We start from the raw sequence: 25,436 nt of genomic DNA on the forward strand, positions 1-25,436 counted from the left end.
ATACAAGGATATGTTTTTTACGTGTATTTACGCTTTGGTTTGAAAGAAAACAGCACATCGGCACAGTGGCTCGTTAACATTCAAATTCCGGGGTTGTGGCTTTGTGACAGTACGTATGTCAACCTTATGCGACCATCTCCGGGTGCATATTAAAGACGGGGAAAGTACATCGCCCCTATGATAACTGTTCCATTTTGTTCATCGTTCTCCTCACATGTAAGTCATAAAAATAAAATGAAATCTAAAAATGGCATCACGTTCTCTGGCATGTTAGTTCGGAAGAACAAATAAATATGACAAAAAAATATTATACACCAATATCGCTATTTAACCGTATCTCATATACATTCACTAGCATACACAATGCGTGTGGCGCACATACACGATTATATTTAGTAACTAGTGTTAACACAAACTTATTTCTTCAAATACAGCAATTTATAGATAATGAATAACAAACACAATCACTCACTTGTATATGAATCCACTCAGTAGAAAAAAACTACTGCCTGAACAACAGCAAAGAAAGTCCATGCTCTGAACTGTATCCTGTTAATACGGTTAAAGGGATTGTTAAAGGGAAATGCTAAATCATCAGCGCGATACCTCTTAAAGTCAAGGGGAAACTAATGGCTCTATACATAGCCAGTCTTTTCTACAGCTGCCCCCACATTTGTAAATGTGTAATTAAGATAAGGCACTACTGTAAGGGATTAAGTAAGTAAGTGTTAGTGCTAAAGGGTACTCAATCTGATAAAGATGGGAGGCTGATGAGCTGGGTGATGGGACGAAGATATATCTTATTCTTGACTTTCACTTCTGCATTGTGGGCCCGCTCATCTTCTTCAAGAAAAACTGGCCATAGAGCTCGGGAAATTGATGATTCAATCTCAACAAGCACAGAACGCAGTACTTCCTCTGTCACAATTTGATCACATATAGTCAGGGGTGGTAAAAGTACTCAAAAGTTATACTCAAGTAAAAGTAGATGTATCTAAATAAAAAATGACTCGAGTAAAAGTAGAAAGTCCTCCATTCAAACATCACTTGAGTAAAAGTACAAACGTATCCGATTTAAAACACACTTAAGTACTGGAAGTAAAAAGTAAATATTCAAATTAACTGTAAATATCAATAATTAATCAGATCAGTTGTTTTGGGAGTGATATGCAATGTTTTAATTGAACAAATGATGAGATTAGATACTGCAATTAAGAATTTGTTAGATTTACAATCAAAAGAGACAATGAAGCACCTTATCGCAGTATAGGGGTTGAACTTTCAACAGACCAGTTCCATAACATTATAGCTGCATCAAACAGAAGATGTGCAAGATACAAGGTAAGACTGTTTCAGAATATCAATGAGGAAGAACTACCTCTTTAAAGGGTTATTTCACCCAAAAATGAAAATTCTGTCAGTAATTACTCACCCTCATGTTGTTCCAACCCCGTAAGACCTTTGTTCATCTTCGGAACACAAAAATTAAGATATTTTTGATTAAATCTGAGAGCTGGATCACTCCTCCATAGGCTTCTACGGGAATGAAACTTGCTGGCCCAGAAAATTTATTAAAGAGATCGTTAATATAGTCCAAGTGACTACAGTGGCTCAATCTTAAGTTTATCAAGCGACGAGAATACTTTTTGTGTGCAAAAAACCCCAAAATAACAACTTTATTCCACTATTCATTTCCTTCTCTCTGTGCCTCAAGTTTTTTCACGTAGTTTTTTTCCTACGTCTGTGTTGCACATCACCACGTAGGCTCACTATTGGCCAATGCTAGTCATGTGTGTGATGCGTGTCTAGTCAGCTTTTCCAAGTCTGCCGACTGGATCATCCTTGACGAGCTTACTAGCTTGATTCTCTCCAGCATCAGCTTATGGTTTAATCACAAACAACCCCAAGTCTGCCACCGTTAGCATCAATATATGTTAGCTAACTTGACTAACGTTAGCTAGCTGTTTACAAGGCACGTTTCAATATGAAATCACTTGGCTAACAATAGTAACAACATTAACGTCAACTCGCCTCAATATGTTTTCTCAGATTCGAGGGTGCCATTGTGAAGTGACATCACTGACTGGAATTTTACACAGTGATGTCACAGACCCAACTAATTGATAATGACATTTTTCTTGATTATTTTCATTATCGATTAGTTGTTGCAGCCCTAAAAAATATATTATTTGTCTACACAACTATTTGTCATGGTAAATAAATTAAGTAAGTCGACATTTGAGCAACTGGGCAGGATTTGTTTTGAAAACCTTGCAAACCTGATCTGAACGCACGTGCTGGAGATATACTTCTAATTACATGAGCGTCTTTGCTGATGAGATGCTCATGAAAATCGCATTCGATTTTTTGCACAGCCCTACTGAAATTTCATTCACCCATGACAGGCAAAGAAGACATTTCAGCCGATAAGAATCTCCCTTGACTTCAGTGAATTCAAACATATCCTTGAGATATGGCCATGGGTGATCCCTGTCGGGAATCTTTTGATCATTGCGGGCAGCAAGAGCTGCACAATCACCTGTTTTAGTGGTCATCTTCCTGTAGCGTATGTTGGCAAAGAACTCGCGAAGTCGCGCATCCTTTTTTTCAAAAGAAAACCACGTTTTTGATTGGTTTGTAAAATCAGTGTAATAAATACTTGGAACGGGCATGGGGAAATGTACCGGAGTAAAAAGTAAACTTTGTCTTTAATATAGTAGTGGAGTAAGAGTGAAAGTAGATAAAACATACTCAAGTAAAGTACAGATCCCCGAAAAAAATACTTAAGTAAAGTAACAAAGTATTTTTACTTCATTACTTACCACCACTGCATATAGTAGAACAAAGAGCTGATTTTAGGGGTCTTATGTCTCTTTCCCAACAGCCTCCAAAGTGTGAAGCACCTGGGGGTTGAACTTACAAGTAATCTGGTGACTGGCTAAATGCTTATGGAGAGAAGGACTGAGCATAGCAAAATCTTCTTTAAGTGCTCTCTCGTCACCTCTGAAGTTTGTACCTTGGTCAAAGATTATCTCAAATGGCTTCCCTCTGTGGCAGATGAATCTACAGAGGGCCATTAAGAATGAATCTGTGTCCATCTGATAAAGAAGTTCCAGCTATACATCTCTTGTTGTCAGTCACTTAAATATGATACCCCATCGTTTCTCATGTCTGCACCCATTCTTGATGAGGTAAGGGCTGAAACAATCCATTCCAGTAAATGGAGTACATTTGAATAGCTTATCTGCCGCTCAACATTTAGTACTTATGACGCACTTCAGCGAATACCCTCTCTACTCTTGGACGGTGCAGAATTTAATCGAAGTACTGGTTGATGAGTCTGCTTAGGGGATGCTTTGGGTCGAAAATTATAGGGTGTGTGGTGGATTCATCTAGCTGCTCTGTCCGTCTGAGACAACCACCAACTCTGATGAGGTGGGTATTGCTGTCATACTCTGGGGCAAGGCACAAGAGATGGCTGCTCATCGGTAGAGGTTTTTCTGACTTAAGACTATGGATTTGTGCTTGATGAATGATGTTTAGTTCGGCTTCTCTATAATCTTCAGCTGTTAGCACTTCCGCTGGGGTAGCCGCTCCGTGCAAGGCTCTAGCTGTAACTGCTAGAAGTTCCTTATAAGATCCAAATTGATTGTAATCAGGCAAGGCTGAGTTGGTGACAGGAACTGTAAGTCCACAGAATGTGACCTGTTTCAGCTCTGCACCTTCAGTAGGTAGCTGTAGAAGAGGACTCTGAGGCCACTGATCTGCGGGCAAGAGAAGGAATGATGAGCCTTGACTCCATCGGCTTGCCTTGCCTAAGTCAGCCAAGGTCTTTCCCCTAGTGATGTTATCAGCAGTATTAGACTTAGAATCCACTTAACGGCAATCTTTGGGGTCTGTTAACTCCTGTATCTCTGCTATTCTCATTCCGATGAAGACTTTATATTGATGGAGATGCGCTGAATGTTTGGTAACTCTTGGTCCCATGTACGCCAGGCTTGGAGCAGTTCGTCTGGAAGTTGAGGGTTTTCCCATTCCCTCTTCTTGTCCCACAGACACTGGACTAGGACTTAAGCTCTTGTGGTGTAAGGGACGATGTATCCCAGGGGATCATACTGACTGGCTAGAACCTTGTAGATATGATGATATGAGATTTGTTCCTCCATGTTGGAATGAACAGTTGAAGATAATTTTTTTCTTGCTGTTATATTGTGTCATATGGTGGGGAATGTACCACAACTCCTCAACTTGCTTCACTTGTTCAGGATGTATCACTTGTGAATATCCTGCCTCCTTCAACTTGTTCATCTCCACCTAGTAGGCTGCTGCTTGTGCTGGATCTCTGACTAATCTCCTCTCAATTCCTCGGAGACAGGGCAGATTGGTATCTGGGAAAGTTCGCAGAAGAGACATATCTTTCACTCTTAATAAGGGTGTTGTATATCTGGCTACTCCATCTACTGTAACTCTAGTAGTCTTGGACTTGAGCAGTGAAAGGGCATCTTGATCTTGCTTTGAGCGAGTACTGATCTTTTCGTTGCATTACAGGAGCATGTCTAGTTGCCATAATTTCTCAACTTGTCTGTCCAGATTGGTATATGAGCTTGAAGTAGCTGTAAAGAGACTACAGCTGAAGATCTTTGTCCGAACCTGACGGGACCCGATGGGACCCGACGGGTTCGGTTGGGTTCGGGCTTAATTTATATTATCTTACACGGGCTCGGGCCGGGCTCGGGCTCGCGCTCCGGTTTGCGAGGTAACCGAGCGGTCATGCGATGTGCTTCGATTGGCGCGAGAAAGATGCGAAAATGGATGCTGAGTAGGTGTAACAGAGGATTGCCTCTTGTGATTACGTTTTGGTTGCACCAGCAACTAAAGCAAAGTCTGAGTTCTGTAAAAGTTTTGACCTTGTTTATAATGAGAATAATGAGTGAATAATGACGCACCATCAGTGAGTGTAGGAGCGCGCTGAAGACATCTACACTGGATTCAATCATTTTCCTCCACAAAAACATGTACAGTAGGCTTTGCCTAATCTCTGTGAGTAAAGGTTTTTTAAATGATAAACAAATATTCATTGAGTCTTAAATGCATAATGTGGACACAGTATATATGCTAATGTTGGCATTATTCTTTTATTAAATGTCAGCTGATAGTGGCGAAGCAAATTTATCTTAATTTCGTTATTGCCAAATACCCATCTTAATTTAAAATTTATCTTAATTGAATTTGTTAAAAAAAGAATCGTTTTATTGGTGCGGTGGTCTATTTATAGGCTAAATGAGCCTATGTCTATTTAGAGTGATGAGATGTTAAGATGTTACAGAGGACTTGTTTTATTTCTTTATTCCAACTTCCAAGTGGTCTAGTCTACATTAGTTATGAATAAATTATGTTAAAACATGTATAAATGACTTATTCTTGACCAAATTCAAAAGAGCTGTGTGTGTGCGCACATTTGAATAAATGTTGGGCTGTAAACAGGTTCGGGCTTTTAAAAAACTGTCAATCAAAATGTACTTGTCGGGCTCGGGCCGAAACCTGTCGGGCAGGACCCTCTACTGGGGTAATGAGGTCAGGGTAATCTGACCCTATAAGGAGGAGTGGTTAGATGGTTTCAACAGGTGGCAACTGTAGACCTTGTAAGTGGCTATACTAGCGCTGTAACTCATCTACTGGATATGTATGCTCAGCTAATCCCAATGTCTCAGCTGTAAAGGCTTGATGAATCCTGAAAGAAGTCTTGGGTTGGGACGCAAGTGACACTGTGAAGGTGATTGAAGCACAATGCAGGATGTTAAGGTCTTGTCTGACTGTACATAGAACAAGCTCTTCAGGTCGACCAATCAATCTGAGCTGCTGGGCCACTGAATGAAGGAGGATGGTGCATTCTGACCCACCATCCAAGAGGGCGTACGTCTCAAAGCACTGACTGCTATTTCTGAGGAGTTCTTTAAAGATCTTTAGTAAGACACGTTGACTGTCGATGGGCTGATCTACATTTAATTTCTCTGTGGTCATGTTCACCAAACAATTCTCTGAAGGTCCGACATTAGGAGTCTCAGGTGTTTTCAAAAAGGATCATTCGTTAACTTCGTGGAGGATGTACAGATGGTGTGGATTATAACTATTGTAGGGTGTCTTGAGGTTACACTGTGCAGCTTGATGGGTTCTTCCTCAACACCAACACCTCTTGTGTGAATGTATGCAATGCACTTTCCGATCTCTGTTCCAGTCTCTGGAAACTGGCACACCCATTCAAGTAGTGGTCTTGAGCATCACAATATGGGCAGAACATTTTCCTGTCTCTGGGCTTAGGGTCGGAAGCTATACCTTGCATGTCACTGCCGTCTGTCTCTGTACTGAGGAAGATACTTGTGACCTTCATGGGCTGTCTTGTGTCTCTCTGGTGACCCTCATGTGTATAGGCATTGGCTTACTCATTGAAGGATAGAACCTGGTACTGTCTTCTTGAACTTGCAGATCAAACTCTTACCACGCTGAGAGATCAGGTAGGGATAGGGATGGGAACTTTTTGGGGATGGACAGACCATCTAAAACTAGTCTGCAGATCATGTGGAAGCTTACACAGCAGTCTTGATACATGGGAACTGCACTCTAACTCTATGTAGCCATTATTCCCCAGTTGCTGAAGCATATTAACTAAAGAGTGATCTTTCAGTGCAATAATTTGGAAGACTCTCACATCCCCTTGGTTGATGTTCGGACCATCCATAATCTCAGCAATTCTCTCAAGGGCCAACTGGTGAGGCTGTGTGTACTGTTGGTTAAGTGCCTCCATAGTATCTGAGAAGGGGTATAATGAGTTGCAATAAGAGTCTGCAATCAACATGGCTTCTTCCAACTTCATTTGATCGACAAGAATCTGGTACTTAAATCTCTCTGAAGCACCAGAATGTTTTCCAAAGTGATGCGCAGATGGGAGAACTCTCTCGGATTTAGCATCAAAAAGTTTGGGGTGGTTGGAGCTGGTCCCCTATATGTACTCTCTTGACTGGGAGGAACACGTAACTGGGTCGAGTTGTAGCTACTTCTACGATCATTAGCTCTGTCATAAGACCTATGGGGGAATGACAGGTGCTGCGAGGGTCGTGTATGAGTTGGTGGTGATATCATCTCCAGCTGCCGAAGCCTCTGTTCTAAGTCATGCAGGCGATCCTGTCTGACTGACTCTGTTGAGGGATGGGCCTGACATCTGTAGTGATAGGCAGAATATTGGTGCAGGGTTAAGGAACAGGGGAAGATGTGTTCTGTGGATAATGATGGGGCCAATCACTCACTACAAGTAGGCTTAGCTGAGTTTCTAGGCCCTCATTTTTCTCCTTCAGTCTCCTTATCTGCTCATAGGAATGACGTCGCAGTTCCTCTGTCTCCTTCTGCAACTGCTGGAACTCTGCTAGAATTTGTGATGACAGCTTAGGGAGGGGTGAAGTATGTGCTTGCTGTTGTTCATACTCTCTACTGGGACTCCACTCTGTCAGTGGCTGCCATGGCTGCATACTTGTTCCATACTCAGTGGAGATGTCGATGAGCTTGAGTGCAGTTGCAATTGACTTGCAATTCTGAATCAGAATAAGTATCTGCTCTCTGTCTTGACTGTAACTTTTGTTGATGATCAGTGAGCTCGAAATCTAACAGGTAACTAGGGAGCTGCTCCACTCATCTAGGTCATTCTTATGACACTAATTCTTATGAAAACTCTTCTAAACAAGACTTCGCAATGTGAGTGTGGATGAGTGCAACCTTTATAGTGTCACTGATAGGAAACAGATGTGGTTCAATAATGAGTTCCTAGGCAGGGGTTTATGGGAAATGAATTCCAGGGTGTACTGTGTGGTGACTAAATGGATGTGCAGTGACCGGATCGTGACACCACTAATGATACCCCAAACTGGGAAAGAACCTCAGCTGAAGCTGCACTTTGTTTTAGCCTTCCCACATTTTTTTCTTTCTTTTTCAAAATAAGTTTTGTTTAAACCCTATTCTACCATTTCTTTTTGAAGGGGTTAAAATCCACTGTGAGACACCCATGTGTCCCTGAGCAAGACACTTAACCCCTAGTTGCTCCAGAGCCGTGCAATCTCTGACATATGTATAGCAATTGTAAGTCGCTTTGGATAAAAGCATCAGCTAAATTAATAATGTAATGTAGATATGGCTTCTTTTTTGACCTATAGAGTTTTAGCCGGCAACGGCGAATGGCACGCTGGATTGTGTTCACCAACAATGTTTTCTGGAAGTATTCCTGAGCCCATGTTGTGATTTCCATTACAGTAGCATTCCTGTATGTGATGCAGTGCCGTCTAAGGGCCCGAAGATCATAGGCATCCAGTATGGTTTTCCGGCCTTGACTCTTACGTACAGAGATTGTTCCAGATTCTCTGAGAAACTCCTTTCTGATATTGCTCCACTATTTTTCACCACAGCATTGGGGGAATTGGTGATCCTCTGCCCATCTTGACTTCTGAGAGACACTGCCACTCTGAGAGGCTCTTTTTATACCCAATCATGTTGCCAATTGACCTAATAAGTTGCAAATTGGTCCTCCAGCTGTTCCTGATGTAGATTTAACTTTTCCAGCCTCTTATTGCTACCTGTCCCAACTTAGCTCTCATGAGATCCAAAAAATAAGCCAATATTTGGCATTGATATGTTATCTATATTCTGTTGTGAATAAAATATATAAATAAAATAAAATATGTTGTCACAGTAATTACTTAGCTGCCGGTTAAATACTGTAGTCCTTTTCTACATTAAAGCCCCTTTCACACTGCGATTCCAGAAAATACACTGGTAATTTGTCCCAGCATTGTTCCCGGGTCGCTAGATTTTGCCCCTTTCGCACTGCCAGTGATTACCCGGAATATGTGCGTGCCTTCACACACAACCCGTAATGGTATATGTAAGGTCACTCATTGTCCGGGACCGTGTTATTTGAAAGGTTAACTTAACAGACAAAGCTATATTGGCCGGCTTGTACTCACTCAAAGGATGGACGATCTGACGGGATTACCTCCGGTTGAGTGACTCACATCTAACATGTATAATAAAGACAAATTCACAGTGTATCTAGTCATTAAGATGTAATTTATATTTCAGTTTCAGCAGGCAACTATTTTTACAGCTACATTATTATTCCAGCCACAATTATTCAGCATATAAATAAATTATTTAATAAAGCATTGTTGTTTTACACACATGCACACAGACATTATTTCATACATGACATAGTTCTGAGATCCATAAGAAATCTTTAGATGCGCCCATAACAACAAAAGACAATACTTTATCGAACCTTTTCTGTTAAGAAGTGTGCGTTGCAAACGGGCGCATTTTTGACTATCGTTTCTGTCTATTCCACTCGTTTTATGCATTTAACCACAGTTGTAATTTATTTATTTTTTCGTCTGGCAGTGGCAAGATTTCATTTAAAAATTCTGACTTTAATCTCGCAATTCCGAGATTCCACAATGATAAGGAAAATAAACTGGCCATTCTCTCCTTTTATATCCAACCTATTTGGCTTCTATGTTTTTAGTATCTTTTATTGTGTGGATTTCTCCCGTTTCACTCCACTGGTTACAGTGGTTACCCTGGAAGCTATGTCAGTAAATAATGGGCAGGAGGGCAAACTGGCGCTAAAATCACAAGAAAGATGCAGACGGACAAAACAGGCGTTAGTGGTGCAGACACCGCTGAAAACGAAACCCCGTCATATTCTGAAGTTGAACTCAAGGAAATGAAGTGAACCCCTGGCCATATGTATGCTCTATTATGCTGTGTATGCTGTGCTTGCCTAGGGAGACCAAACTAGCAGTTTATAAAATCTCGACAAGACATCAACCCCACGTAAGCATATAGAGGTGAGCTAAATAATTGCGTCATTGCATTGGTGGTTAAAATGATGCTTTGACATTTTAGCAAGAGGTTTTGCACAAATTAGCCAAAAAGATTGGTGCGGAGTGTGCGATATATATTGTCTGCGATAATATCATAATTGTTGTTTTAATGATGTACGCGCGCATTTAGAGTGTTCTTTCACTGTGTGATTCAGTCTGTTGAAATGCATTAAGAATGAAATCAATCAAAATCATTTAGAATCAAAATCACACAAAGAATGCTGTCTTTTCCTCTAAAAATCATAATCACACACACACACACACACACACACACACACACACACACATATATATATATATATATATATATATATATATATAGATCAGTGGGGATTTCTTTAAGACTGCAAGGGAAGCTCAGCTTCCCCTCTAATGTAAAAAAAAAACCCAACGGTCAAATATGTACTATTGTGTATTATGTATTGTGTTAATCAGCTACATGTCGGCTGACTCGATTTTCTTCTCATACATTCCCGTAGCGTCACAGTGCATTTCCCTGTTGAAGCCGAGCGTCCATTGACTTCGATGGGGCTGCTTTGAACAGTTTTTTTCAGTGCTCCGAAGCTAGACGGTCATTGGATAAATGCTGCGATTATGTCCCGCCCACGGACGCTCAGCGTCTCTGGAGGTGAATGAAGACTGGGCTTCCGCGTGATGATTGGAGGATCTGTCGATCTCCTTTTGACTGACAGCGGTCTGCACCATAAGAAGTCGGCGAAGCTGTTTCACGCTCAGTCCCATGATCGCGGATTTCTCAAGTGTATTCGAAAGACAAACTGCGGCAATATTTCTTGATATTTGTAAAATGCAGAACCACCACAAAATTAAATTGGTAACTAAGACAGATTGAAAATGTGCGCGCGCACACACACACACACACACACACACACACACACACACACACACACTATAGCCATCTAGTGGTTAAAGTGATTTATTAAAATTTTTAAACTGAATTTCCCCAAAAATGGGCAAAAATCTTACATTAAACCGTATAAAATTATCCATGGTATCCCCATGTATGAAAGTTAGAAATCTGGGTCTTTTATGAAGTGAATTTAACCTGAAATGCTTTTTTCTTTTTTTGTAAAAAAAAAAAAGCCTATTTAAATAAATATTTATTTATTTATAGAAATGTAAAAGATTTAAATCCTCCAAAAACTGTACAAAGTTTAGTAAAAACATAAATGAACAGAGTAAAATTATATTTGTAAAAAATTTAAATATTTTACTATTACAAAATGAAATGTTATTGTCTGGGGTCAAAAAGACCTCGAGTGTCACTACAAATGAAGACCATCAGAGGGTTATAATGTAGGCCGAAAATGAGCTTCCCCTCTTTGAAAGACCAGCAGCCGCCACTGATATATATATATATATATATATATATATATATATATATATATATATATATATATATTTTTTTTTTTTTACAACAGGACAGTAAACTAAGAGACTTGCGTTTTAGACACCATATTGCCATTGTTTTTGCTCTATTTCTACAACAAAAATTTATTCCAAACACAGCCACCAAAGCAAAATTTTGCATCTCTGAGCAACATGACAGTGTTTCGTTCCTGAATGAATCAACCGTTTAAATGATTTGGTTCAATCGCAATGACTCACTTATTAACAGTGACTTGCTGACACATACTGGCCATTTTAATTTCACATTTAAAGTATCTTTTGATTTTTTTTTTTTTTTTTTATAATTAAGTTTTTATAATTTCAAATGAGTATTCAACATTTTATGTCTGGCATATCAAAACATTATTCATGCATTTGTAACTGCAGGTTAAATGCATTCTTGTCCTGCACTAAACAGTGTAATACATCTAAATGCCACGTCCGATGAAGCTTTTGCATTTCCTCTGTATTGAAAAGATGAGTTTGTTGATACTGATTTGCCAGATAACAGCCCAAATGTTTTATTATTCTAAATAACTGATTCCTTTAATTAAAAACAACTAGTTTGAGATTAATAGACCTATCCCAGGAGTGTCAAACTCAGTTCCTGGAGGTCCATAGCCCTAACCCTGCTCCAGCACACATATCATGTAGTTTTCAAATAAACCTAAATGATTAGATTAGCTGGATCAGGTGTGTTTAATTAGGGTTAAATCTAAACTGTGCAGGACTGTGGCCCTCCAGGAACTGAGTTTGACACCCTTGGTCTGTCCCATTTTTGACTCCCTCCCACTGGTTAAAATGTAACTAAGTAATTTTTACTCTGAGTAAATTTTAAATGAGCTACTTTTTACTTTTACTTGAGTGGATTTTTTAGACTGGTACTTTTACTTGTACTTAAGTAAAATTTCATTAATGTAATGGTACTTTTACTTGAGTAGAATATTTTTGTACTCTTTCCACCTCTGCCGACCTTAAATAACCTAAGGTCGCACTGGTCTGTATGACATGCTTAAACTGCACAGTCACAATGGCTACCATAAGATTGTAATACGATACCGGTCTGAGTGTAACACCGTTAGTCTCTCTCTGGTTGCTATGGTAATAATGATAAGAGAAAGCGGCAAGCTGCTATTTTAGTAAGTAAATGAATTCAGACCACGAAACTAAACTCGCAACATGGAATTTAACATTTCTGTAGTTACGTTGTCTCGTCTGCCACATTTCAGTCCCTAACAGCAGAACTCTAATCTGTGCTGTTGTCCATATTGAGAGCTTCAGAAATATTGTAGTAGGCACTGTGCTAATACCTAGATTTATACAGGATTTCGTTTAAATACAGGGCTGTGGCAGATATATTAAGCTATGTTTAACTTAAAAGGATATACAAGAACACAACAAATGTTTTAATTCATTTTTAATTCAAAAACTTTTCATCTCAGCCTCTTAATAGCCATGGTCAAAATGTGCAGAATAAAACTCGGTATGTCATGTCATTGATTGTCTTACCTTTGCTCTCTCTGCTAAAGGCCATAATTCAGAATTGAAGGCAGCCCAAGTGTGTCTCAAGCTCTCTCTTTTAGCTTTCCGTTCGAGCCCCTCACAGCCTCTTTTATAGACTGCTGCTCATCTGATCTGGTGCTGGGGAGACCTGCCCTATGTTTTAACTCCTAATGTCTCTGTTTGTAAATATAGCATATTTTAATGTTCCTATCTTGATTGCTAATACCCTACTTCCTAAGTGTTATCTGTATAATGAATGATGATAAGGAGATGCCTATATTTTAACATGACTCGTGTCTGATTTGTGGAAGATCTAGTAAAACAAAAACAGAAGTCCAGAGTGAGTCTAACGATACCATGTACATGTCCTTGTTTAGGCATACTTTTAAAGAAAACATAAGCATGGATAACAAGCATTCAAATCAAAATGACACATTTTGGTCAGCTAATAGCATGAGGGTTGTTCTATTTTATCTAGCATTACAATTATACTAAAATGTATTGTAAGTTTGTGCTGCAATCTACTGTAGACATCTTTCTGTTGAAAGCATTAACAATTAAAAACATAATAGCACATTTCTATAGTGAATAGAGAAGGAGAAATAAATGAGGTCAATTGTTTTTCATATGTACTTTTAGCTGTAGAATCTATAGGCTAGTCAGTTTACTTGTGTTTTGGTTATAGGATATAATACAATCTCTAGTTTCTATTTCTCTTAAAAAAATGCAACTCATTTAATTTAGCTACTGTAGGGAAAGCCCCCCCCCCCACCCCAACAGCATCACAGTTTCCTCTAAACCTTGTGATTTCTCCAAAAATCTCCTCACTGCTGCCACCAGACGTTAAATCCAACTATTGCTGATTACTTCACATTACCCAACATACAAATCCGATTCCAAAAAAGTTGGGACACTGTACAAATTGGGAATAAAAACAGAATGCAGGAGTGTGGAAGTTTCAAATTTCAATATTTTATTCAGAATACAACATAGATGACATATCAAATGTTTAAACTGAGAAAATTTATCATTATAAGGGAAAAAATAAGTTTAAATTTCATGGCATCAACACATCTCGAAAAAGTTGAGACAAGGCCATGTTTACCACTCATTGGCATCCCCTCTTCTTTTTATAACAGTCTGCAAATGTCTGGGGACTGAGGAGACAAGTTGCTCAAGTTTAGGAATAGGAATGTTGTTGCATTCTTGTCTAATACAGGCTTCTAGTTGCTCAACTGTCTTAGGTCTTCTTTGTCGCATCTTCCTCTTAATGATGCACCGAATGTTTTCTATGTGTGAAAGATCTGGACTGCAGGCTGGCCATTCCAGTACCCGGATCCTTCTTCTACGCAGCCATGATGTTGTAATTGTTGCAGTATGTTGCCTGGCATTGTCATGTTGGAAAATGCAAGGTCTTCCCTGAAAGAGACGACTTGGATATACTTATATATATATACTTTTCAGAATTGATGATGCCTTTCCAGATGTGTAAGCTGCCCATGCCACACGCACTCATGCAACCCCATACTTTCAGTTCAGTTCAATTCAAGTTCATTTGTATAGCGCTTTTTACAATAAAAATCATTACAAAGCAACTTTACAGAAAATTACGTTTCTATAATATTTAGTAGTAGCTTATAAGTGGTGACTGTCAGTTTGTGAGCATATGAGAGGATTTTTCAGAAAAATCAATACAAGATGTAGTCAGCCAGACAATTAACATTATTAACAGCAATTATTATATGATGCAGTCACATTTGTAGGTTCTGTTTGTTGATTCAGGGTTAGAATTATCTGAGGTCCTCTTTGGTGGGGTCAGCATCATCTCTTCTCAGGTGTTCTGGATCCATCAGCCATACCATCAGAGAAGCAGGCTTCTGAACTGAGTGCTGATAACTATTACCTATTTAGTCCGGATGACATGGCGTCCCAGTTTTCCAAAAATAACCTCAAATTTTGATTCGTCTGTCCACAGAACAGTTTTCCACTTTGCCACAGTCCATTTTAAATAAAAAATGCCTTTGCTTCTGGATCATGTTTAGATATGGCTTCTTTTTTGACCTATAGAGTCTTAGACGCAACGGCGAATGGCACGGTGGATTGTGTTCACCAACAATGTTTTCTAGATATTCCTGAGCCCATGTTGTGATTTCCATTACAGTAGCATTCCTGTATGTGATGCAGTGCTGTCTAAGGGCCCGAAGATCACGGCCATCCAGTATGGTTTTCCCGCCTTGACCCTTACGCACAGAGATTGTTCCAGATTCTCTGAATCTTTGGATGATATTATGCACTGTAGATGATCATAACTTCAAACTCTTTGGATGGCGCCGCACATGGCTGCTTCATTGCTTGTCTCTCCAGTGTTTGTACTGTTTTAGTTAGTTTTTCCTGTTTTTTGTTTAACAAACACGATCAGTTTCACCAGGGATGAACTGTTGAACATTCGGCAGAACACACCACAAGATCTTTTACCGGATTGAAATTATTCAGACGTTTTACTGAACATTGTTATCGGAGGAGCAGCGGCGCTGATCAAACGCTTCAGGACGCGCAGACGGGGAAAACGAACGGGAGCGCTCGTCAGACTCAGGAAGCGTGGATTTCGAACGCCGTTGCCTAGCATCCATCTGGCAAATCTCCGCTCTCTACCTAACAAAACAGACAAACTCCTTCTGCTCTCTCGGACAAATAAGGATTTCTCACACTCTTCTGCTCTTTGTTTCACGGAAACCTGGCTGAATGACGCCATACCGGACAGCGCGCTCCATTTGCCGGGCTTTCAGCTGTTTAGAGCTGATCGCGAATCAGAATCAACGGGGAAATCGCGCGGCGGCGGGACATGCTTTTACATCAATGAACGGTGGTGTACAGATGTAACTGTGTTAAAGAAGATGTGCTGTCCTGATCTAGAAATGCTGTTTGTCAACTGCAAGCCGTTCTATTCGCCGCGGGAGTTCACTCGTTCATTCTGGTGAGTGTTTACATTCCTCCACAAGCGCATGTGAGCTCAGCTTTACAGAAACTTGCTGATCAGATCACAGAGACAGAACAACAACACCCAGACTCTGTTTTAATCATTCTTGGGGACTTTAATAAAGCCAATCTCTCCCGTGAACTGCCAAAATACAGACAGCATGTTACATGTCCCACCAGAGACAGTAATATACTGGATCACTGTTACACCACAATAAAGGATGCATATCACTCTGTTCCACGAGCAGCTTTGGGACGTTCTGATCACTGTCTGGTTCATCTTATACCATCATACAAGCAGAAACTTAAATCTGCTAAACCTGTAGTAAGGACTGTGAAGAGATGGACCAGCGAAACAGAGCAGGATTTACAATCTTGTTTTGACATCACTGATTGGAGTGTTTTTGAAGCTGCTACCACCGATCTGGACGAACTCACAGAGACTGTTACATCCTACATTAGTTTCTGTGAGGATATATGCATTCCTACCAGGTCTTATTTAACATTCAATAATGATAAGCCATGGTTTACAGTAAAACTCAGACATCTTCGTCAGGCCAAAGAGGATGCCTACAGAAATGGGGACAGTGTCTTATACAATCAGGCCAGGAACACACTGAACAAAGAGATAAGAGTGGCTGAAAAGACCTACGCTAAAAAGTTGGAAGACCAGTTTACTTCCAACGACTCAACTTCAGTTTGGAGAGGACTGAGAGCCATCACAAACTACAAGACACCATCCCCTTGCACTGAGGCTAATCAACGACTTGCTAACGACCTGAATGAGTTTTATAGTAGATTTGAAATCCCCAACACCCATTCTGACCATCTCCCTACACAACCATTAACACCTCCTGCAATCCCCCTCTCCATACCTCCTGCTCTTCAAATCTGTGAAGATGATGTGCGCCAGGTCTTCAGGAAGAACAAAAGAAGAAAAGCACCAGGCCCAGATGGCGTTACACCAGCCTGTGTGAAAATCTGTGCTGACCAGCTGGCCCCCATCACAGATCTTCAACAGATCCCTGGAGTTGTGTGAAGTGCCTTCCTGCTTCAAACGCTCCACCATAATCCCCATTCCAAAGAAACCCAAGATAACAGGACTTAACGACTACAGACCTGTGGCTCTAACGTCTGTCATCATGAAGTCGTTTGAAAAACTGGTTCTGGCTTATCTGAAGGACATCACTGGACCCTTACTGGACCCCCTGCAGTTTGCTTACCGAGCAAACAGGTCCGTGGATGATGCAATCAACATGGGATTGCACTTCATCCTGCAACATCTGGACAAAACAGGGACTTATTTGAGGATCCTGTTTGTGGACTTTAGTTCGGCTTTCAACACCATCATTCCAACAACCCTCCAGACCAAACTGACCCTGCTCTCTATTCCTAGCTCTATCTGTCAGTGGATCACCAGCTTTCTGACAGATAGGCAACAGTTAGTGAGACTGGGGAAATTCATGTCAAACAGCTGCTCCACCAACACTGGTGCCCCTCAGGGATGTGTTCTCTCCCCTCTGCTCTTCTCCCTGTACACCAACGACTGCACCTCTAAAGACCCCTCTGTCAAACTCCTGAAGTTTGCAGATGACACTACAGTCATCGGCCTCATCTAGGACGGTGATGAGTCTGCTTACAGACAAGAGGTTGAGCAGCTGGCTGTCTGGTGCAGTCTTAACAACCTGGAGCTGAACACACTCAAAACAGTGGAGATGATCGTGGACTTCAGGAGAAACCCCCCTGCACTTTCCCCACTCACCATCATGAACATGAATTGTTTGGTTGTTTTTAAATGCCCTCCTGTCTAATAACTATGTTAAGTCTCTCACGTACGATCGACAGACTCTCTTGAACATTCGTAGTTCCTATGTAAGCGTCTTGGACGCGAATTTGAAAATTTTCGCGAACCACACATGGGACTCTTTTACGGGACGTCCCGGCCTTCCTCCGGCTACTACCTCTGGACACTACTCCAAGAAAGCGTCGGAGAAGATGCGGGAAACGAGGGGGTGTGATTGTCAGAATTAAAACCTTAATGAGAGCTGGTTTGTTGTTGCAAAAACAATTACTAACAAATAGCCTCTCAGTGTAAGAGACAAGGAATCAAATTATATTTAAGGAAAGAAGTTTATTTTCCTTAAAGAGGTGCATTCACTGTTTCAGCAGCTACCCTGAAACACAACAGACCTGAATCACACTGAAAACAGACAGCCTTATTATACTGTTATCACCCCAACTTCTTACAAGGCTCCTTCTCTGTAAATTTCCACTTAGCCCGTAAACCAAAACTAGCTGTTTTCAGAAAACACAATAGTCCTCCTAACCCCCTGGGCTTTTATTAGCTTCACACCCGTGAGGTCAAAGGTCTTTATTTATGGCTAACCCCTCTGATCTTTCCTGAGTAAACTGCCAGCACTAAAGACTTCAAAGGCTCTTTGTTTTACTGTGTGATGTCTTTGTTGCATTTCAGGTGACAAACATACATACTGAGAGAGAAACACAAGTTAAATCAAAAGGAAAAATAAAAATATATGAAAACCCACTAAATTTCTAAGAAAGTAAATAAGAAAGAGTAAAATATAAATTTTTCTACAACAGGTTCTATAGCAGTACCCAGTTCGTTGCCTCGATCACGGGTTATGGTATCGGACCGCTTTACGGCGTTGGAGTGGCCAACCCCGGTGACATGTTGGCTTAGGTCAACCACGACGGACCCCCCTGCCTCTGCTCATGCTTCTCCTGTCTCCCGGACTCAAGCGGAATATCTCCACTCTCGGATTATTATCCGGCCGCACCGCAAGGGCACTAATACTGCCAACCTCTGTCTTCTGAGTAAAGCACCTGCTTCGCGCAACATTCTACGCTCCCCAAAAATTGCGCTGATAAACATTCGCTCTTTGGTGAACAAGACATACATCCTAAACGATTTTATCACTGCTCACGACCTGGATTTTCTACTTATCACCGAGACGTGGGTGAAGGTAGGGGACTTCAGTCCATATTCTGAACTCGTTCCAGCCAACTATCACTATTACAATGCTCCGCGATCATCAGGCAGAGGTGGCGGGCTAGCTATAATTGCCAAAGATTATTTTAGACCTCAATGCCGACCATTATCTTATGCCACTGTCTCAAGTTTTGAAGCTCAGATTCTACTTCTGAACTGGTCTGAACCCGTGGTCTTAGCCTTGATCTATCGACCACCACACCTAATCAAAGACTTCATAGTAGAGTTTTCAGAGTTTGTAGGGGATCTGATCACTAAACACGATCGCATCCTCATTTTAGGTGACTTTAACGTCCATATATGTTGCCCCTCTAAGCAGCTAACTCTTGAGTTTTTAAACATAATTGACTCTTTTAACCTACTGCAGTGGGTTAACCATCCTACTCATACTCATGGATATACTTTGGACTTAATTTTGTCACATGGTCTATCTGTAACTGACATTGAAGTTGTTGATTCTGCCATCTCTGATTATTTTCCTGTTTTATTTAAACTATCCCTCCCACTGCCTTCTCTTACACCTGCCTCAGAAGGCACACATGCCCTCGAATATTTGCCTCATTTTTGCGAGAATTTTGCCAAACTTTATAATGAGATCAACCCTCCAGTATCACTAGAATCTCTATTATCTGATCTTAATGCTGAAAATCATTTTACTGTTTTAAATACCACATGGACAGATACATTAAACCTTACAGCTCCTTTTAAACTCTTTAAACCTAAACCTAAATCTAAATCGGAGCCATGGGTTGACCACAGTATTCGTTCCTTGAGACAGTCATGCAGAAAAGCAGAAAGGAAGTGGAAAGAGGACAAACTACAGATTTCTTATGAGATCTTAAAAAATTGGCTATCATCATATCAGTATGCTGTTAAGAAAAAGCTAAGGCTTCCTTTTTTTCTAAACAAATTGAAAAACACCACCACACCCCAAAAGCTCTTTTTTCTGTTATTAACTCCATTCTAAACCCCCCTGTTATTTCTCTTCACTGCCCGTCTTTGGATCTTTGTGAGAATTTTTCTAGTTATTTCGGCAATAAAGCTTCAAGTTTGAGAGCCAAGTTTCCGATCTCGGATCAGGTAATACCTACAGAGATGACTTCACCTGTCCCGTGGACTTCTTTCAATCCTGTCTCTCTGCAGTATGTAAAGGAAGTTATGCTTAAACTCAAACCCTCCTTTAGCTCACACGACACCATACATCCGTACCATTTGAGACTAATATTGGACACTGTCGGCCCAGGGCTGGTGTCACTATTTAACAAATCCTTGTTAGAAGGAGCTGTGCCATCTAACTTGAAAATTGCCACGGTTACACCTGTTTTAAAGAAACCCTCACTTGATGCTTCTATTTTATCAAATTTCCGTCCGATTTCCATTTTGCCATTTATTTCTAAGATACTGGAAAAAAATTTGTTTTTACAGCTCCAGACCTTCCTGACTGATAATTAGGTTCTTGAGAAGTTCCAGTCTGGGTTTAAATCACTGCACAGCACAGAAACCGCTCTTGTAAAAGTTCTCAATGATATTTATATGGCTACAGATTCGGGGGACTCTGTCATTTTAATAATGTTAGAAATATCCTCTGCTTTTGATGCCGTCGATCACTCAATTCTTATCTCTCGGCTGGAACACTGCATTGGGTTAGGGGGGGCTGTTTTAAGCTGGTTTAAATCTTTTCTTACCAATAGATTTTTCCAAGTAAAAATAGGAAATTTCTCTTCTTCTCCTAGTAATCTTTCCTGTGGTGTGCCACAAGGCTCTGTTTTAGCTCCAGTCCTTTTTTCTCTTTATCTTCTCCCTTTGGGTTCCATTTTTAGGAAACATAATGTTTCATTCCACTGCTATGCTGACGATATGCAAATCTATATGCCTGTGTCTAGGAAAAATAACAGTTCTCTAGGCAACTTAACAGCATGTCTTAAGGATGTGAAAGCTTGGCTTGCCAATAATTTTCTTTTTCTGAACTCAGACAAAACAGAAGTCATTGTTTTTAACTCCGCAGAATCCAGGCTAAGTAATCACCCTGACCTTGAATCTCTAAATCAGTTCATCTCTCCCCAAGTAAGGAATCTAGGTGTGATGGTAGATAGGTGCTTCAAATTTGACAAGCAGATAAGCTCAGTCATTGGGTCCAGCTTCTTCTCTCTTCGCTCTTTAACAAAAATCAAATCTTTTCTCCCTAAGTGCTCCATGGAGACTGCTATCCATGCTCTTATTACCTCTCGCCTGGACTATTGCAATTCCCTATACTTTGGTATATCTAAGTCCCAAACGTCACGCCTACAGGTCGTTCAAAACGCAGCGGCGAGATTTCTGAAGGGAAAGAGGAAATTTGATCATGCCACCCCCCTCCTAAGATCCCTTCACTGGCTTTCGATTAATTTTAGAATTGATTTCAAAATTTTACTACGGGGTTTTAAATCATTAAATGATTTAGCACCTTCTTATTTGTCCGATCTACTTCATCCCTACCTTCCCACTAGAGGCCTTAGATCCAAAGATAAGCTCCTCCTTCAGATTCCCACAACCCGGCTAAAATCGAGGGGTAACCGAGCCTTTGAAGTGGCCGGCCCAACACTGTGGAATAAGCTCCCACTCCATATTAGATCTGCCTCCACTTTGTCTGAGTTCAAATCATGTCTCAAAACTTATCTATTCTCGGTTGCTTTTAGCTTATAAGAGTGTTCTATCATAAATTGTTTGCTACTATTTGTGTACTTTATAAGTGTTCTGTTTTAATCTTGCTGACTTTAGAGTACTTAACCTTTTATTTTTCCTAACTTGTACAGCACTTTGGTTGGCCTGTGGCCATTTTTATTTGTGCTTTATAAATAAACTGAACTTGAACTTGAACTTGATGAACAGCACTGTGACTGCAGTGGAGTCATTCAGATTCCTGGGAACCACCATCTCTCAGGACCTGAAGTGGGACAATCACATTGACTCCATTGTGAAAAAGGCCCAACAGAGGTTGTACTTCCTTCACCAGCTGAGGAAGTTTAACCTGCCACAGGAGCTGCTGAGACAGTTCTACTCAGCCATCATTGAGTCTGTCCTGTGCACTTCAATAACTATCTGGTTTGGTTCAGCAACAAAATCAGACATCAGAAGACTACAGAGAACTGTTGGGACTGCTGAAAGGATTATTGGTGCTCCCCTGCCCACCCTTCAAGAACTGTACACATCCAGAGTGAGCAAAAGGGCTCAGAAAATCACTCTGGATCCCTCACATCCAAGTCACCCCTGTCACAGTGTCTGGGTTGTGTCCCTGGGTTTCCACTAGATGTCCTCCTTTACCACGGTGTCTGTCACCTTATTAACTGTCTGTTCCCTTATTCGGTCACCTTCCTCCTTGTTTGAGTTAATTGATTATTCCCCACCTGTCTCTAGTTCCCTCATTCACCTTCTGTGTATTTAAACCCGGTCTGTCTGTGTATGTGTCACGGAGTCCTTGTTGAATGTTTAATTCATGTCCGTCAGCTCTTGTCCTTGCCTTGTGTTCGTGTCTTGTTTATGTTTGGATGGATGTTTTGGTCTCGACCCCTGCCTGGACTGTTTACTGCAATTGGTTCCCTCTCCCGTGGTTCTTTGTAACACCGATCGTGACAGAAGGACTCCGTCATTCTAGGAACCAGCGGTATGTCGTCTTTCCGTTCCCCAGCCAAGATGGCGGAGCGGCGAGCCAAGTATCTTCGGTTGATCGCCCTCCGCCAAGAGGGAAATGAAGTGGGTGCTCTGGCTCAGGTGTTCTGGTCCCTGGCCGAGGGCATGGGCTACAATGATGCGGCCCTCAAGGACTATTTTAATGGCGGGCTGGATGATCCAGTGTCTCAGGAGGAGATGGCGCAGTTAGAGACACTGGAATTCTGGGAATTCGTGCGCTACCTGCAGCATCAGCTTCGGTGTGATGCCCCAGCCACTTCTGTCTCTTCCGGCGGGGTGGTCGTCAGCCCAGCACCACTGCCCAGGATGGCAACCAGCCAAGCGCCACAACCCAAGATGGCCGCCAGTCCAGCACCACTGCCCAGGATGGCTACCAACCAAGCGCCACAACCCAAGATGGCCGCCAGTCCAGCACCACTGCCCAGGATGGCCACCAGCCAAGCGCCACAGCACAAGATGGCCGCTAACCCAGCGCCAATGCCCAAATTGGCCACCGTTCCAGCGCCACAACCCAAGATGGCCGCCAGTCCAGCACCACTGCCCAGGATGGCTACCAGCCAAGCGCCACAACCCAAGATGGCCGCCAGTCCAGCATCACTGCCCAGGATGGCTACCAGCCAAGCGCCACAGCACAAGATGGCCGCTAACCCAGCGCCAATGCCCAAATTGGCCACCGTTCCACCGTTCAGGTGCCAGCGGACCCTCCGGAGTCGAGTCAGGTGCCAGTGGATCCTCCAGAGTCAGGGCTAGTCACCGCTGATCCTCCAGAGTCAGGGCTAGTCACCGCTGATCCTCCAGAGTCAGGGCTAGTCACCGCTGATCCTCCAGAGTCAGGGCTAGTCACCGCTGATCCTCCAGAGTCAGGGCTAGTCACCGCTGATCTTCAGGGACTGAGTCAAGTCACCGCTGATCTTCAGGGACTGAGTCAAGTCACCGCTGATCTTCAGGGACTGAGTCAAGTCACCGCTGATCTTCAGGGACTGAGTCAAGTCACCACTGATCTTCAGGGACTGAGTCAAGTCACCGCTGATCTTCAGGGACTGAGTCAAGTCACCGCTGATCTTCAGGGACTGAGTCAAGTCACCGGTGATCTTCAGGGACTGAGTCAAGTCACCGGTGATCTTCAGGGACTGAGTCAAGTCACCGGTGATCTTCATGAACAAAGACAAGTCACCTCTGATCTTCATGAACAAAGGCAAGTCACCATTGATCTTCATGAAGAAAGGCAAGTCACCATTGATCTTAATGAGCAAAGGCAAGTCACCATTGATCTTCATGAGCAAAGGCAAGTCACCATTGATCTTCATGAGCAAATGCAAGTCACCAATGATCTTCATGAGCAGTGTCAGGCCAGCACCAATCTTCTGGAGTCCAGTAAGGACACCAGGGAATTACCAGAGTTTCGTCGTCCCGTTGGTCCAGCCGCACGGAGGTCTGCTCCGCCTTGGGGGGCTCTGGTCCTGACCACATGGCTGTGGTGGTCTTCTGCTCCGCCCTGGGGGCCTTCCGCCCTGACCACACGGCTGTGGGGGTCTTCCGCTCCGCCCTGGAGGACTCTGGCTTCGTCCACAAGGACGTGGTGGTCTTCTGCTCCGCCCTGGGGGGCTTCCGTCCTGACCACACGGTTGTGGTGGTCTTCTGCTCCGCCCTGGGGGGCTTCCGCCCTGACCACACGGTTGTGGTGGTCCTCTGCTCCGCTCTGGGGGACTCCAGTCTCCACCACACGGACGTGGTGGTCTTCTGCCCCGCCCTGGAGGGGCTTCATGTTGTTTTTTGTTTTTGTGTTCACTCCTGTCCCTGTTCCTCTCTGTCAGTCTGGCCCTCCGTCCCTCCCCTTGAACCTCCTCCGGTCCTCCTCCCTCCTGGTCTCCCTATTTGGTGTTCACACTTCTGGTGTCTGTTCCCCATGTTTTTCTTTTCTGGCCCTCCGTCCCTCCCCCTGAGCCTCCACCTGTCCGCCTCCCTCCTGGTCTCTGTTTTGTGTCTGTCGTGGAGCGTCTGGGAGCCGCTCCGTAGAGGGGGGATACTGTCACAGTGTCTGGGTTGTGTCCCTGGGTTTCCACTAGATGTCCTCCTTTCCTACGGTGTCTGTCACCTTATTAACTGTCTGTTCCCTTATTTGGTCACCTTCCTCCTTGTTTGAGTTAATTGATTATTCCCCACCTGTCTCTAGTTCCCTCATTCACCTTCTGTGTATTTATACCCGGTCTGTCTGTGTATGTGTCACGGAGTCCTTGTTGAATGTTTAATTCATGTCCGTCAGCTCTTGTCCTTGCCTTGTGTTCGTGTCTTGTTTATGTTTGGATGGATTTTTTGGTCTCGACCCCTGCCTGGACTGTTTACTCTATTTGGATTACCCTTTAATAAAAGACTTACCTGCAATTGGTTCCCTCTCCCGTGGTTCTTTGTAACACCGATCGTGACAACCCCATCTTTGAACTTTTGCCATCTGGCCGGCGCCTCAGAGCCACAAATACCAGTACAGCAAGGCACAAGAACAGTTTCTTCCCACAGGCAATCTACCTCATGAACAGTTAGATGTTCCCCACTTATGCTTATACAAAAAATGTGCAATATCCTTATATTTATTTGTTACCCCTCCAACCTAGTACATCCCTGCATCTTACTCAATCCTATTCCATTATCATTTATAGCACAATTGTTTATACACTTATTTATTTGCCTAATTTTTTTTTTGTCTGTGTGTTGTTGTCTCTGTGTACTGGAAGCTTATATCACTATAACAAATTCCTTGTATGCGCAAGCATACTTGGCAATAAAGCTCTTTCTGATTCTGATTCTGATTCTCTTTGCAATTTTCTCTGAGAAACTCCTTTCTGATATTGCTCCACTATTTTTCGCCACAGCATTGGGGGAATTGGTGATCCTCTGCCCATCTTGACTTCTGAGAGACACTGCCACTCTGAGAGGCTCTTTTTATACCCAATCATGTT

General features: G+C 42.2%; 1 protein-coding gene across 2 annotated transcripts in view; it reads right to left on the reverse strand.

The window, feature by feature from the left end:
* Positions 1-12,935, reverse strand: part of LOC132092595 (tumor necrosis factor alpha-induced protein 2-like) — a 35,770-nt gene extending 22,835 nt beyond the window's left edge. For both annotated transcript variants that reach the window (XR_009422236.1, XM_059498893.1), the window contains exon 1: positions 12,837-12,935. Coding sequence is in view for 1 of the 2 variants with exons in the window: in XM_059498893.1 (XP_059354876.1) it covers positions 12,837-12,861 (25 nt within the window). In the remaining variant the exon portion in view is untranslated. The remainder of the gene's footprint in view (positions 1-12,836) is intronic.
* Between the last annotated feature and the right edge of the window lie 12,501 nt (positions 12,936-25,436).

The sequence above is a fragment of the Carassius carassius genome, chromosome 18, assembly GCF_963082965.1.
Source record: "Carassius carassius chromosome 18, fCarCar2.1, whole genome shotgun sequence".
NCBI classification, from domain to species: Eukaryota; Metazoa; Chordata; class Actinopteri; order Cypriniformes; family Cyprinidae; genus Carassius; species Carassius carassius.